Source organism: Chiloscyllium plagiosum, unplaced genomic scaffold (assembly GCF_037043375.1).
Source record: "Chiloscyllium plagiosum isolate Xiang-an unplaced genomic scaffold, Cpla_swu_hap1 HiC_scaffold_45, whole genome shotgun sequence".
In the NCBI taxonomy this organism is placed as follows: Eukaryota; Metazoa; Chordata; class Chondrichthyes; order Orectolobiformes; family Hemiscylliidae; genus Chiloscyllium; species Chiloscyllium plagiosum.
The window spans coordinates 8,276,346-8,293,096 of record NW_028270183.1 but is presented as its reverse complement, the minus strand read 5'-3'; the positions used below and the strand labels follow the sequence as shown (position 1 = coordinate 8,293,096).

The following is a 16,751-nucleotide window of genomic DNA, read 5'->3' as shown; positions in this document are numbered from 1 at the left end:
CTGACTAGATGATTATAAATCCTTTCTCTTATAACCTTTGCCAGTACTTAACCTACAACCAAAGTAAGGCTCATTGGTCTATAATTGCCAGGGTTGTCTCTACTCCTCTTCTTGAACAAGAGGATAACATTTGCTATCCTTCAGTCTTCTGGCACTATTCCTGTAGACAATGCCGACATAAAGATCAAAGCCAAAGGCTCTGCAATCTCCTCCCTAACTTCCCCAAGAATCTTTGGATATATCCCATCTGGCTCAGGGGACTTATCTATTTTCACACTCTCCAGAATTGCTAACACCTCCTCCTTGTGAACCTCAGTCCCGTCTAGTCTCAGTATTCTCCTTGATAACATTGTCTTTTTCAGAGTCATACAGCATGGATACAGTCACAAACTATATCCCTCTGAACCTTTCTAATTCATATACCTGTCCAAATGTCTTTGAACTGCATCTGCACTTACCTTTGGCAGCTCATTCCATATGTACAGAACTCTCTGGGTGAAAAGGCTGTCCCTTAAGTCCCTTTTAAATCTTTCTCCCTTCACCTTAAACTTATGCCCTCTAGTTTTGAACTCCCCCACCCTGGGGAAAAGACTTTGCTTTTCACTTAATCTATGCCCCTCATGATTTTATAAAACTGTATAAAGTCACCCTGCAACTTCCTATGCTCCAGCCTATCCAGCTTCTCCAAATATCTCAAACCCTCCAGTCCCTGCAACATCCTTGTAGATCTTTTCTGAGCCCTTTTCATTTTAATAATATTCTGCCTTGAGCAAGGCGACCAGAACTGTGCACAGTACTCCAAAAGTTGCCTCACCAAAGCCCTGGATTCTATCACCCTGGTGATGGAGTACGAGGATAAAAGTCCTCTAGCACTTGGGTTGGTCAAGCAATTCCCCAGTGGTTCCATGTCAAAAGTAATGTTTTGTGATGGACTGTCATGGAGAGCATCTTAAGGTCAATGTTTGCAATTAAGGAAACAGGCAGCAGCCAATTTGACCACAGCATGCTCCCACAAATAATATAGTCTGGTAATGATAAAGCAAAATACTTCAGATACCAGAAATACTTATCAGGCAACAGCTGTAGAGAGAGAATCAGTGTTTATGTTCCAGATCTGTGACCTTTCAGCAGAATTGAGAAATGTTAAGATACAAAGCCATCAGACATAGAAGCAGAATTAGGCCATTTGACCCTTTCAAATCTGCTCCATTGTCTGTTCATAGTTGATGTATTTCTCAAATCTATTCTCCTGCCTTCTCTCCATAACACTTCAGCCCCTTACTAATCAAGAACCTATTTACCTCTGTCTTAAATATCCTCAATGACTTGGCCTTCACAGTCCTCTGCAGCAATGAGTTGCACAGATGCACCACCCTGTGTTTTAGAAATGTATTATGTTATGTAGGTGTAAAGGGTGCTGAACCTTTAAGAGAGTTAAAAGCTAGCAGAACTACCTGACACAGCACCAAGTATTCTAAACAAGGTAACAATGTAACAACTGGTCGAACAGCTAGATTAGCTAGGCTGCCTAGAGACAAAAAGAACAAATTTGAATTCGGCCAATCAGTTTAAATTATACCATAAAATACCAACCTCTAATCAAGTTCGAATTTAGTATTTTGACAATATTAACACCAATGAGACAATCCGATGCTTTGAGGTATAAAACCAGAAACAAATTGGACAGTTAGAAGAGTACTGCCAAGCCACTAGCATCTGCAGACTACCCAGAAAAATAGCTCTCTTAAAGGTACCTTTATCGGATAGTGACCTGTGACCTGGGTAGAGATTGTGATTTGCAATAGTAGATCTCAGTGGTGAGTTCAAACTGCTGCAAAGTTCCCAATTGAAAGATGACATCCTATTGTTTGAGTTTGTGCATTGTAACACAGTAGCAGGCCAAGGACAGAGAGGACAGGAGTGAAAGCAAAGCAAAGAATTAAATTGACATTCAACAGGTAGCTCAAGATTGCGTGTGCATACCGGGAGCAGTCACTCAGGCTGTGTTTGGTGTCCGCCGACTGGATAAGATCTCATTCTGATGAGCACGTGCTTATTGCTAAAAATTTTTAAAGTTGAATATTAAGCACTGCATTACTGGGGGCCATGGAAAGTGAACTGTGTACAGGCCTCCCCCCGCTATCTGAAAGTAGAGCATTCTTCTGAAACTTTTCGTAAGCCGAAATGGCGTAAAGCGAAGAAGTATTTTTTTCTCAGAAGTGAAAATCCCCTTAGGATTTCTTCCAGAAAACAGGTACTAAGGTAAGTCTTTCGTTAAAACAAATTAGCCTAAAGTGAACGTTCGAAAAGTGGGGGATACCTGTATTTGCACCTTTTTTGTCAGATTTCCAGCATGTGCAGTATTTTGTTTTAGAATCCCTCCAGTGTGGAAACAGGCCCTTCGGCCCAACAAGTCCACTCTGATGAGTATCCCACCCAAACCTATTACCCTACTACTTTACCCAGATTAATACCACATCATTGAACACTATGGGCAATTTAGCATGGCCAATCCACCCTAACCTGCACATCTTGGACTGTGAGAGGAAACCCGCACAGACCCGGGGAGAATGTATAAACTCCACATATACAGTCGCCCAAGGCTGGAATTGAACCTGGCTCCCTGATGTTGTGAGGCAGCAGTGTTAACCACTGAGCCACCGTGCTGCCCCCTTTGCTTTTGTATGACCCGACCAGTATTTATGGGAGGAAGTAGGATGGCTCATGTTTCATCTCCGGTTCTTGCATGGGAAGATGCCATAGGAAAGGGAAGAGTTGTTGGGTGTGGTTGAGGAGTCGGCCACCCTGTTGTGCAGAGAAATGCTGAAAGGGGATCCAAGGGAAATCTCAGCATCATGTTGGAAATGGCCAAATGGTCTTCCTTCGTAGGTAGAAGGTGAACAAAGTTTAGCAAACCTCAGAATAAAGACTATTGATGTATCCAGTCCAATATTTGACTTCATAGAGAAGCACAGGGTTGACACAACCAAAAGCCAAGGTAGTAATGGTGCAGATACTCAGTGGCAATATATTTTTATCTTTCATAACCAGAGTTGATTCACTGATTGTACCTGGTATCCTTAAGGATTCGATCACTACTTGGGAAATACAAGCTGTCAGTGTGTCTCCAACGAAGGGTGAGTTGTTTTTAATTTAGTGAAGAGTCATTGAGCCAGCTTTTCATGTCTGTATCTGCGCTGTAATGGAGGTGGGTGGAGAATTTTTTAAAATGGGAATTCCATCTCCATTCCTGTCACATGGGATTTTAGTGGCCCTGAAATAAGAGTGAAGTTTGAGATCCAACATTCTGCAATTCCACCCTTTATAAGATCCCCTGCTATTCTCATGGATTTGGGCGTGTTTTGGAAGGGTGCTTGTTCATAACGTTAGAGTCAGAAACTGTCCAACCTGTCCATGCTAACCAAGTTTCCCTCACAAAACTAGTCCCAGTGGCTTGCGTTTGGCACAAATCTCTCTCTAAACCTTTTCTATTCATGTACTTATTCAAATGTCTCTTAATTGTTGTAACTATACCTGCATCTACCACTTCCTCTGACAGTTTATTCCATGTATGCATCACCCTCAGTGTTAAAAAGTTGCCCCTCAAGTCTTTTTAAAACTTTCTCCTCTCACCCTAAAAATGTGCCCCCAAGGTCTGAACTCACCAACGCTGGGGAAAAGACCTTTGCTATTCACTTTATTTGTGCCCCTGTACAACCTCAATGTGATGTCCTATCTTCTATACTCAATAGTCTGAGCAATGAGGTAAGTGTGCTAAATGCATTCTTAACCACTCTCTCTACCTGTGATGCAACTTTCAAAGAACTATGCACCTGAAACCCAAGGTCTCTGTGTTTGATAACATTATCCCAGACCCAACCATTAACTGTCCCCTTGTTTGTTTTACCAAAATGCAAAACTTTTCATTCATCCAAATTAATCTTCATCTGACACTCCACAGCCCATTGACCCAGTTGATCAAGATCTCTTTGTAATCTTAGATAACCTTCTCCACTGTCAGCTATGCCAACAATTTTGCTGTCATCCACAAACTTACCAACCATGCCTCATAAATTCTCATCCAAATTGTTTGTATAAATGGCAAACAAAAGTGGACCTAGTACTGATCCCTGTGGAACACCGCTGGTCACAGACCTTCAGTCCGAAAAACAACCTTCCATCACCACCTATTGTCAAGCCAATTTTGTAACCAATTGGCAAGTTCACCCACGTGATCTAACTTTACTAATTAGTCTACCATGTGGAATTTTGTGAAAGGCTTTAATAAGTCCATGTAAACAACATCTACCACTCCTCCCTCATCAATCTTTTTTGGTTATTTCCTCAAAACAATTGGCAAGCTCTCCCTGAACCATCCTTGCCTTCCTATCTACTTTTGTGTCATCTCCAAACCTGGCTGTTGTGCATTCACTTTTTTCATTAATACATGTTAACACTCGATTATCCTGAGCAAGTAGGTATGGGCAATGAGTATTGTTATAACCTGCACCATCCACATTCCATGGACACACTACCTACCTCGGATAAGTGATGAATCATGTGAAACCCAAATCCCAAGTGAGTTTAAAAATAAAGGGGTTCTTCCACCGAATAATCCAGAATCTAATATCAGAAATCTTCATGTACTCTGCTGTTTACATTGTTAGTCCAAAACTCTTCCAATATAAACTAATTCCCATTCGCCATATCGGCCTTCTCTTGATTAAAAGAAACCACTTTCTGGTAAATGAAATAATTACAAGCTGATTACAGGTGGCACGGTGGCACAGTGGTTAGCGCTGTTGCCTTACAGCGCCAGAGACCCAGGTTCAATTCCCGCCTCAGGCAACTGTCTGTGTGGAGTTTGCACATTCTCCCCGTGTCTGTGTGGGTTTGCTCCGGTTTCCTTCCACCGTCCAAAAAAAAATGTGCAGGTCAGGTGAATTGACCATGCTACATTGCCTGTAGTGTTAGGTGGAGGGGTAAGCATAGGGGGGAGGGTTGGTTTAGGCTGAAGGGCCTGTTTCCACACTGTAAGTAATCTAATCAAAGTAGTCAGTTGCTCATGAAATTCTTTTTAAGGAAGATTTTTGAATTACGAGAAAAAAATTAGTACTTTCACTTTCATGAGTTAAATGCTGCATTTTCAGTAAGATTACTGGGGTGGTTCATGATGGGGCTCTGGCCTGGAAGGGTAAATCGATTAGAAGTGTGCACCTGCATGTTAAGAGAGCTCTTATGCGTTTAAAACAAGATAAAATACTGCTTGCGATCTTTAAAGTAGTGATCTGAAATTATTTAAAATTCCAAAGTTCTTATGAACTGAAATAAAAGAAAACAGACTTCATCATTTATTGCACGGAGAAATAAAATCTCATCTGCTCTTAAACTGATGTGATTGACAGGACTGGTATGGTTGAGAAAAAAAATCGATTCTTTTAGCTTCAAGGATCTACATTCTTATATTGTGTGTCACAGCTGACCATATAAAGACATGCAGTTACATATGTTTGGTGATGTTAACAGTAACTCCATTCAAAGATAAACTTGATGACAGAAGCAATCATACTTATTAGAAACGGGATTTTTATTTTACATTGACCGTTCGTGCTTTGGATGTAATTGTCTCTGTTTATGAAATGCGAAGCGAACACAGTTTTAAAATAAAGATTGTGCCACACTTTCTGACTTATAATAATGCCCTTCCTCCAGGAATATGTGTTGCTGAACCTTATAATCTGGTAGTGCAGAAGGAATTTTTCATTGACCTTCGACTCCCATACTCTGTTGTTCGCAATGAACAGGTGGAAATTCGAGCAATCCTGTACAATTATGGTACAGAGGTCATTAAGGTCAGTCCTGCAATGCATTCATCTCGCTATTATGGCCTTACTTGCCAATTTTACATGGTGAGATAATCAGATTGATTTCATCTGATCACCGAACCTCTGCTTTGGTGGCAAGCCCAACAATTGTTACTCATCTCTAAGAGATGCTGGTGGTGTGCAACCAAAGAACAAAGAAATATTACAGCCCAGGAACAGACCCTTCGGCCCTCTAAGCCTGTGCTGATCCAAATCCACTGTCTTAAGCTGTCGCCCAATTCCTAAGCATCTGTATCCTTCTGCTCCCCACCTGCTCACACATCTGTCCAGACTCACCTTAAATGAACTTACTGTGCCTGTCTCTACTACATCTGCTGGCAACGCGTTCCAGGCACCCACCACCCTCTGTAAAGTAAGTGCCGCGTGTGGCCCCCTTAAACTTTCACCTCTCACCTTGAAAGCATGACCTCTTGTTATTTAATCCTTCACCCTTGGAAAAAGCTTTTCTCTATCTACCCTGTCTATACCCTTCCATGACTTTGTAGACCTCAATCACACAAAACCAAGTTGCTTATCACTGATAAGCTCATTCTTTTCTAAATATGAGTGGATTTTATCCCTCAGTACCTTCTCCAGCAACCTTCCCACTACTGACGTCAGGCTCACTGGTCTGTAGTTACCTTGAATATCCCTACTACCCTTGTAAGTGGGACAACATGAGCAACCTTCCAGTCCTCAGGCACCTCACCTGTATTTAGGGATGTTACAAAGATATCTGTCAGGACTCCAGCTATTTCCTCTCTTGCTCCCTCAGCAACCCGAGATCAATCCCATCCGGTGAACCCTCTCCTCAGTGAACACTGATGCAAAGTAATCATTCAGAATCTCACCCATTTTCTCAGGTTTGACACACAGCCTTCCTTCCTTATCCTTTAGTGGACCAATCCTTTCTCGAGTTACCTGCTTGCTTCTTATATAAGAATAAAAGACTTTGTGATTCTCTTTAATTCTGCTCGCTAAAGCTATTTCATGATCCCCTTTAGCCCACTTGATTCCTCGTTTAAGACTAGTCTTACTCTTCCGATATTCTTCCAGGGCCCGTTCTGTTCTTAGCTGCCTAGACCTTATGTATGCTTCCCTTTTCCTCTTGGCTAGTCACACAATTTCTGCCGTCATTCACGGTTCACGAATCTTGCCCTTCCTATCCTTTGCCTTCAATGGGACATGCCTATCCTGCACTATCTTCAACCTGTCTTTGAAAGCCTCCCACATATCAAATGTGGACTTCCCTTCAAGTCGCTGTGTCCAATCCACATTTCCCAGCTCCTGCTTAATTTTGTTATAATTGGCCTTGGCCCAGTTTAGTAAGCTTTCCTTAGGACCACTCTCATCTTTGTCTAAGAGTATTCTAAAACTTACAGAATTGTGGTCACTGTTCCCAAAGAAATCCCCCACCGCAACTTCTACCACTTGTCCTGGTACGTTCCCCAGTACCAGGTCCAATATGGCTCCTTCCCTCGTTGGGCAATTAACATTCTGCTCTGGAAAACTCTCCTGGACACTTCATACAGATTCTACTCCATCCAGACCTCTGACGCTAAGTGTATCCCAGTTAATGTTGGGAAAATTAAAATCACCCATCATCAGCACCTTGTTGCCTCTTTTCATAATCTGTTTACCTATTTGTTCTTCTATCTCATGTTCACTGTTGGGAGGCCTGTAATAAAGCCCCAACAATGTAACTGCACCCTTCTTATTTCTGAGCTCCACCCATAATGCTTCACTACTCAAGCCCTCCGTAGTGTCCTCCTTTAGCACAGCCGTGATATCATCCCTGACCAGCAATACAACTCCTCTCCACATTTTACTTCCCTCCCTGTCCTGTCTGAAGCATCTATATCCTGGAGCATTTAGTTGCCAATCATGCCCTTCCTTCAACCAAGTCTCTGTGATTGCAATAGCATCATACTCCCAGGCACCAATCCAAGCCCTAAGTTCATCTGCCTTACACACTATACTCCTTGCATTCAAGCGTATGCACTTCAGGCCGCCAGTTCTTTTGCATTCATCTGCTCTCTGCCTACTCTTCCCCTTGGTAATGCTAACGTCATGATTCTTATAGTCTCCAGTTTCCACCTCACTGTCTACTAGGCTTCTCTTCTGGTTCCCAGCCCCCTGCCACATTAGTTTAAAACCTCCCCAACAGCAGTAGCAAAAACTCCCCCACGGACATTAGTTCCAGTCCGGTTCAGGTGTAGACTGTCCAAATTGGAATAGTCCTACCTTCCCAGAACTGGTCCCAATGTCCAGCAAATCTGAACCCCCTCCCTCCTACACCATCCCTCTACCCTGGCTAGCATGTGGCACTGATAGTAATCCCGAGATCACTACCTTTGAGGTCCTCCTTTTTAACTTCTCTCTTTGCTCACTGAATTCTGCTTTCAGGACCTCATCTCATTTTTTAATTATATCGTTGCTGCATCTTGAATCATCTTGAACACAGCTCAGTGGCTGCCAAGGGGTGTTCAGAGTCAACCACTTTTCTAGGATTTGTAATCAAATAGGTCAGACCAGATAAGGATGGTAGATTTCTTTCCCTTTAGGGGACTAATGAATCTGATGGGATTTTAATTAAGTTATTATTAAGCTGAAGCAGGTTCGGAAGAGATTGATCAAGATGCTGCCGGGTATAGAAGGTTTGAATTATAAAGAAAGGCTGGATAGGCCGGAATTTTTTTTTCACTTGGGTTTGGGAATTTGAGAGGCGACTTTACAGAAATTTATAAAATAATCAGGAGTATAGATAGACTTCCCTAGGATGGGGGAATTTCAAGACTAGGGGTAGTATTTTTAAGTTGAGAGGAGAGAGATTTGAAAAAGACATGAGGGACAAAGTTTTTAAATAGAGGGTGATTTGCATGTAGAATGAACTTCCTGAGGAAGTGATGGAGGTGGGTACAATTACAACATGTAAAAGACATTTGGATAAAGACATGAATAGTAAAGGTTTAGAGGAATATGGGCCAGGAGCTGTAAGATGGGATTAGTTTTGTTTAGGATTATGGACTGGTTGGATTGAAGGGTCTGTTTTCATGCTGTATGACTCTGTGACTCCATGACAGTCTGGTTGATTTACAGTCAGCAATACTGAAAACAGCTTTTCATTCCAGATTTATTAAATGAATTGAATAGAAATTATCTGGCTGCCAGGTTTATATATCACTGGATCAATGACTGAAGCCTCTCACTTTCTATATCAGGACCATAAATACAGTCCTGAAACGAACTTAAAAATTACTAAAAGAATATACAATGACAGAACTTTGTTGTCTTTTACTCATCAGAACCAAAGCTGAAGCGATAGATTTGAGAATAGGGACGTCAATATAGGCAGCATGAGAATTGGGTGCTCTTTGGCTGGGAGAATGCTGGAGATCAGAGTTGAGAGTGTGGTGCTGGAAAAGCACAGCAGCATCTGAGGAGCTTGAAGGGTTTAAGCCTGAAACATCGATTCTCCTGCTTCTCGGATGCTGCCTGACCTGCTATGCTTTTCCAGCACCACTCTTTTGACTGCTGTTTGATTGGGCCATCATTGGCCTAGAGATCCCATTAACATTCCATCTGTGTTCTCAGAACAGATAGTAGACCCTGATTGGTCAGAATGCTGTCAGAGTCTGCCTGCTTGTTCTCAGAATGAAGATTGACAGTTAACTGCTTCTGCTGGTAACTCCATAACCATAATGACTCAGTCAATTCGCACTCTTTTTCATGCTGCATAGATTGGTGCTCCCATCTTGAATTCTGTTTCTTGCATTCAAATTCTGATCAGTATGAGACAAAAAAATGCTAACTTTGTGCCTCCTTTTAACAATGTGTAAAGAACATAAATTCAAAGCTGTCGTACTTATAATGAAAACTAGCCCAAAATTATATGGCTGGCCTATATTCTTTGCTCTATCAGTATTTAAACACATAAAATTCTTTAAAAAAGGAATACTCAAAGAACTGTGGATGTTGGAAATCTGAAAAAAAAACATTGCTGGAGAAACTCAAATGGCCTGGCAACATCTGTGGAGGAGAAACACAGTTAATATTTAGTTTCCCTTTTGGGATCCTTCTTCAGAATCCAGATTATTTTAGGGCGCAGAAGGTTTTTTTTTAATGAGATGGAAGCAAAGAGTTGTTTCCCCTTATGGGGCAGTCTGGGACTAGAAGGTATAGAAGGTATATATTTCATCATAAATGGTCGAGCATTTAAGGCAGAGATGAAGAGGTGTTTCTTCTCTCAGGGAGTACTCAGTCAGTGGAATCCTTCATTGAGGGCTGCCAAGACTGGGATATTGAATATGTTAATGCAGAGTTAGATTTTTAATCAATAAGGGAATCAAGAGTTATGGGACAAAGGTCTGAATGTAAAGTTGATGATTATCAGATCAGGCATGATTTCATTGAGTGGTGGATGGGCTGAATGGTCCTCTTCTTCTGTTACACCTTATGGTCATTACTGACCCAGAATTTGATATCTGGTGAGTTGTCTGATGATGGTAATATATGGAGGTCAAGGAAGGTGGTGGAGAGGTATATGTGGAATTCATTGCAGGATTGGAAACCATTGTTTTGGCTGTAATTAATTAGACAGGCAGCTCCACTCTCTGAAGAATAGAGGAGGGATATTGGTGTATGATGATACTGAGGATTGTGTTAAAGGTTGGTGAGAGGTGGGAAAGCCCATTGTCACAGTCACAGCATGAAGATATTTGTCACTCCCATTAAAATTTTCAAGGTTTGCAGAAGGGAATGTAATATTTGGAATGAAACTGGAGCTGATTATGATTTATAAATGTTAATTTTTAAGAGATGCTATATTTTACCCAACGGTAATAAATCTTCTGTAGCACTGATAACAAAATGATGCCGCTGGTGACCATTATAGATTGCTCAGGATTTGGTTGAAAGTTTTCAATGAGAGAGGAAAATCATTGCTACTGCACCACTGATGTCCTTCCAGGTCCCGCATGTTAATTGCCTGCAGCTATTTTGAGTTGGTGACCCACATGCAGTTCAGAGGGTCCCCGTCCTTTTAGCAGGAGGTGAGGAGGAATCCCTCCTCTAGGAGGGTTGTGAGACTTTGGAACTCCTTGCCACAGTGGGGGCAGAGTCCATGCTTAAGGTTGAGATAGATAGATTCGTGATCAGTCAGGGACTCGACGGTTAGAGGACAAGAGCGAGGAAGTCAGTGTGAGGAATGTTGGATGAGCCATGATCCTATTACATGCTGGAGCATCCACATGGAGGCTGAATGGCCTATTCCTGTTCCTATTTCTATGGTTTTATGGTCAGGAGACCGCTGAGGAATGAAATTGGGGGCCATACATTCAATCCTAGTTTAATCATGCAGGAAATATTGCCAGGGAGAATAGTTTTCTCGAATGCAGTTGCTAATCTGAATTGCTGTGTTGAAGTGAATTAGTTCAGTTCTAATTTTTGACATAAGACAGATTTATATTAATAAATGGAGATTTATTTCATCACCTAATTGTATTTTGAATTCTAGGTGCGCGTGGAATTTCCATATAATGAAAAGTTCTGTAGTTCTGCAAAATCGTCGCAGAGATTCAGGCAATATGTTGATATCCCTGCAAAAGGGTCAACAGCTATACCTTACATCATAGTTCCATTGGAAATTGGGCAAATCAATGTTGAAGTCAAAGCCTCAGTCTATGACAAACTTGTTACTGATGGTGTGAACAAACCCCTCCGTGTGCTGGTAAGTATGAAACCTCTGGATGTTGAGTGCATGCATGGCCAGACTAGTTGATACCTTTAGCAGTCTGTCTTTATCTGTCAAATTGATTGGATAGTGAAGACTTGACATCGCCATGTGCAACACACTGGCATTGGTTAGAAATCATTACGAATTGATTGGAGACAAGCGGGAAGTAGAAAATTAGGCAGGGAGGTATTCTGGGAACTTATTGGTCATGATCATTTCCTGGATATTTCTCTGAGAGTTTAGGAAAATGTAGAATATGCCCATCTAAATATAGGGGTGGGCCATATTTAGCATGAGTGATAATGACAGGGCTGCTATTCAGGACAATAGACAATAGACAATAGGTGCAGAAGTAGGCCATTCAGCCCTTCGAGCCTGCACCGCCATTCAATATAATCATGGCTGATCAAGGAGATAGCCTTGGTCAGAATATATGCTCTAGGTACTTAATTAAACAATTCCATTCATTTTAGCATTATATATGCCATTATATTTATTTTAATTAACATGCTACTGCAATCTCTCAGGAAGTGGATTTACGATTGTAACCTTTTGAAAAGAGAAAGGTATTTCTATCCTTTGGTGCGTTCTCAGTCACCTCTTGCTTGCAGCTTTTGCTGTTTGGTCCCTCCATCAGCAGGGACAGTTTCTCTTTATCTATTCTGCCCAGAGCCTTCATGAGTTTGAACACATCTATTCAACCCACTCTCAAACTTGTCTTTGAACATAGCTTCTTTCACTTCCTTACAATCCTGAACTCCCTCATCCCTGAAATAATTCCTGTGAATCTTTTTGCTTTATAATAAACCAGCTATATCCTAGATTACACTTCCTCAGTTGCAATTCAAAACTTTGAAAACAGACTCTTCGGAACCCTAATTATTTAGATAGCGGACACTTGACATCACCATGTGCAACACACTGGCATTGGTTAGAAATCATTACAAAATGACTGGGGACAAATGGGAAGTAGAAAATTAGACAGGAAGATATTCTAGAATCTTGTCAGTCATGATCATTTTCCAGGATTTTTCTCAGAGTTTAGGAAAATTCTGAAAATGTTCACCTAAATATAGGAGTGGATCATATTTAGCATGAATAATAATGAGTGATGCAAGGAAAGCTCAGGGGATTGCCTTGGTCAGAATGTATTCAGCTTGGAAATCACAGTATCCTAATCAGAAGGATTGCAAACTCTTTGGAGATACACAATTATACAGGTTATGCTTCAGCTAGAGGGAGCATTGGGGACACACACCTAGACTACTGCATTGGTCCTCTTATTCAAATAGAGATATAAATTCATTGGAAATGGTTCAGAGAAGGTTTACGAGACTGATATTTAGAATAGGCGGTAAAATAACATGAAGAACTGAGGATACTGAAGATCTGAAACCAAAACAGAAATTGCTGGAGAAACTCAACAGGTGCATCTGTGGACTGAAAGCAGAACCAATATTTCAAATCCAGTGACGCTCCTTTCGAACTGGGCTCAGACCCACTGAATTTCTCCAACAATTCCTGTTTTTGGAACAGAACAGGCAGGTTATCTTAAGAAAGGTTGGACAGATTAGGCTTGTATCCACAGGAGTTTAGAAGACTGACAGGCAATTTGATTGAAGCATACAAGATTGTGAGGGTCTTGTCAGGGTAAATTGTGGAAGGATGTTTATTCTTGAGGGACACTCCAGAACCAGGGTGTCGCTGTTTCAAAATAGGAGGTCATCCATTTAGAATGGAGATGAGGGAAATAAACTTTTTCTCAGAGGATAAATGCAAGGTGCTGCATTTTGGGAAAGCAAATCCTAGCAAGACTTATATACTTAATGGTAAGGTCCTAGGGAGTGTTGCTGAACAAAGAGACCTTGGAGTGCAGGTTCATAGCTCCTTGAAAGTGGAGTCGCAGGTAGATAGGATAGTGAAGAAGGCATTTGGTATGCTTTTCTTTATTGGTCAGAGCATTGGGTACAGGAGTTGGGAGGTCATGTTGCGCCTGTACAGGACATTGGTTAGAGCTGAAAATGTGTTGCTGGAACAGCGCAGCAGGTCAGGCAGCATCCAGTTTCGGGAAGGGCTTATGCTCAAATCGTCGATTCTCCTGTTCCTTGGATGCTGCCTGACCTGCTGCGCTGTTCCAGCAACACATTTTCAGCTCTGATCTCCAGCATCTGCAGACCTCACTTTCTCCACATTGGTTAGACTACTGTTGGAGTATTGCATGCAATTCTGTTTCCATGCTGTACATCTCTATGACTCTATGAATCTTTGGAGCTCTCTTCATCGAAAGAATGTAGAAGCAGAATCCCTCATTATTTTTAAGGCAGAGGTAAATGAATTCTTGATGATGAAAGGAGTGAAAGGTAAGTGGGGAAGGTAGGATTAGATCAGCTATGGTCTTTTGCAAAGGGGGATCTGGCTGGAGTAGATGAATAATTTACGCCTCTTCCTAATGCATATATTCATATGTGTATCCATAAAAGAAACCAGGCTGTTTCAAACTCATTTCATTCTCTTCTCTTGTAGCCCGACGGGAAAGAAATTGATTTGCCGTTGCGAAGTTATGAGTTGGATCCTCAAGGTTTGATTCTTTTCTCACTGTGAACCTCCTTGTAAAAAATTGGTCTTCAAAATGCCATCAGTGTTCTTGCTGAAAATGGAGACCTCATGCTGAAATGCTCTGTTTCTCTTGGTCAGTAAACTGACACTGGTTAGCTGACATGTTGCCATGCAGACAATAATGGGAAATATTAGCTTGCCAAACCTTTGGGTTAGTCAAAAGTTATGGGAAACTTGTACAGGTTCTTTTATTTGTGTGGAATAACTCCCTGCCTTTAAATGTATATTAGTAAATGTGAGCCAAATTACAAACTCAACTGAATATTTCAAATTGGTTTTCAATTAATTGACTGTTACAATTGTGAATTCACAGCTAAACCGTAGGCCGTCTTGTTTTGACTTTACAACTGCAGGGCCTGTTTGAGTATGGCCTGTACTCTGCCTTGGCAACCAGCTAAACAAACACGTTGCTGGGTTTGATGAACCAATTGTGTAGGCCTTAAGCCGACATGTTGAGCAGCTCATCAGGTTCGAAATTCATGCATGACATTGTTCAGTTGTCTGACAGACAGAACACCTTTTGGTGTCTGCTTCCTACTAGCGCACAGCATCATTTGCCTCACTGCTGTATACATCAGCAACTCGAAACAGTTTGCTTAATCTGCTCAAATTGTTGAGTTACTTGGCCTTTCCAAGGAATCTGAGGGAGGTTTGGCCCATTTACGAGTTTCCATGATGTACAGAATATGATGACTTGGTCAGTACAGTCACTGACCTGCTGAATGGATTTGGTGCGCTGGCACTATGTCGGGTATATAGGCTGTACACTTCAATATGTGCCAGTTACATTTGCTGGAAGTGATGTACACACACACTCGGGTATGCATTCGCTGCAAACACAATTTTACACCTTTATTGAATTGTCAATGAGCTAGGCATGGTGGCTTCAGTAGGTAGCACTGCTATCTCTCAGCATTAGGGACCCAGGTTCAATCCTGTCCTCAGGCAACTATCTGTGTGGAGATTTCACATTCTCCGCATGTCTGTATGGGTTTCCTCCTGGTGCTCTGGTTTCCTCCCACAGTCCAAAGATGTCCAGGTAAGGACGGATTGGCCATGCTAAATTACCCCATAGTGTGCAAGGATGTCCAGGTTAGGTGGATTAGCCATGGGAAATGCGGGTTTATAGGATAGGGGGGTAGGTCTGGTGGGATACTGTTTGGAGAGTCAGTCTGTCGACTTTCTATGATGCTTGGGAGGCCTAGGGTTGCCCATTGCTTTGTCCATGTTAATACCTGGCTCAGACAGTGTTGGCATATGAACCAATCAGCACTGTTTTCCCCTTTTGCATAAGTTGTTGTGATGGTTTGAAATTTGGCATGCTTGTGTTTATCCTGATCAGTGCAAAAACACACCTAGATTAGAGTGGTGCTGGAAAAGCACAACAGGTCGGACTCTGGTTTCCAGCATCTGCAGCCCTTGTTTTTACCTTGCAAAAACACATCTGTCTTTCAACAAGTTCAGTAATGCCAAATAAAATGTTTGCAATGGCAGTGATCTCTTGCACAAACCTGAAGTGAACACGCCTAAATATTTAATAGAATATTATAACCAGAAGTTGAATAAAGGCTTGAAATAGATGATTTATTTGGAAGAAATGTATTGTTATTATTGGTTGGGAAGCATTGTTCCGGGAGAATAACTTAATGGCCTGAAGGTGGACTATACCCCAGAGTTCTAAGGGAAATAGCTGAAGAGATAGTGAAGGTGTTGGTGGTGATCTTTCAAGAATTGCTAGAACCAGGAAGAGTCCAAGAGAACTGGAAAATCGCTAGCGTGACACCCCTGTTTAAAAAGGGAGTAAGGCAAAAGAAGAAAATTACAGACTGATTAGCCCAGCTTCAGTCATGGATAAGATTCTGGAATCCAATGTGAACTTTGAGATTTCTGAATACTTGGAAGTGTATGGTAAAATAAGGCAAAGTCAGTATGGTTTAATCAAGGGTAGGTCATACATGACAAATCTGCTATAATTCTTTGATGAAGTAACGCGTGAGTTAGACCAAGGAGAGCCAATGGATGGACTTCAAGAAGGCCTTTGACAAGCTGCCGCAAGGACGCTACTGAGTAAGATAAGGGCCCATGGTGTTAGAGGCAAGGTGCTAGTCTGGATAGCAGCTTGGCTGTCTGGCAGAAAGCAGAGAGTGGGGAGAAAAGGGTCCTTCTCAGTATGGCAGCCAGTGACAAGTGGTGTTCTGCAAGGCTCAGTGTTGGGACCACAACTTTTCACTTCATACATTAACAATCTAGATGAAGGAACTGAGGGCATTCTGACTAAGTTTGCAGATGATACAAAGATAGGTAGAGGGACAGGTGGCATTGAGGAGGCAGGGAGGCTGCGGAAGGATTTGGACAGGTTAGGAGAGTGGGCAAAGAAGTGGCAGATGGAGTACAATGTGGGAAAATATGAGGTCATGTACTTTGGTCGGAAGAATAGAGACATGGACTATTTTCTAAATGGGGAGAAAATTCAGAAGTCTGAAGTGCGAAGAGACTTGGGAGTTCTAGTCCAGGATTCTCTCAAGGTAAACTTGCAG

The 16,751-nt window shown here is 41.7% G+C and overlaps 1 protein-coding gene across 1 annotated transcript in view; it reads left to right on the top strand.

The window, feature by feature from the left end:
• Positions 1 to 16,751, top strand: part of LOC122552262 (complement C3-like) — a 124,903-nt gene that overhangs the window by 54,530 nt on the left and 53,622 nt on the right. Inside the window, exons 19-22 of the mRNA XM_043694949.2 lie at positions 3,052 to 3,137; positions 5,713 to 5,852; positions 11,380 to 11,592; positions 14,122 to 14,176. Of these exons, the coding sequence (XP_043550884.2) occupies positions 3,052 to 3,137; positions 5,713 to 5,852; positions 11,380 to 11,592; positions 14,122 to 14,176 (494 nt within the window). The remainder of the gene's footprint in view (positions 1 to 3,051; positions 3,138 to 5,712; positions 5,853 to 11,379; positions 11,593 to 14,121; positions 14,177 to 16,751) is intronic.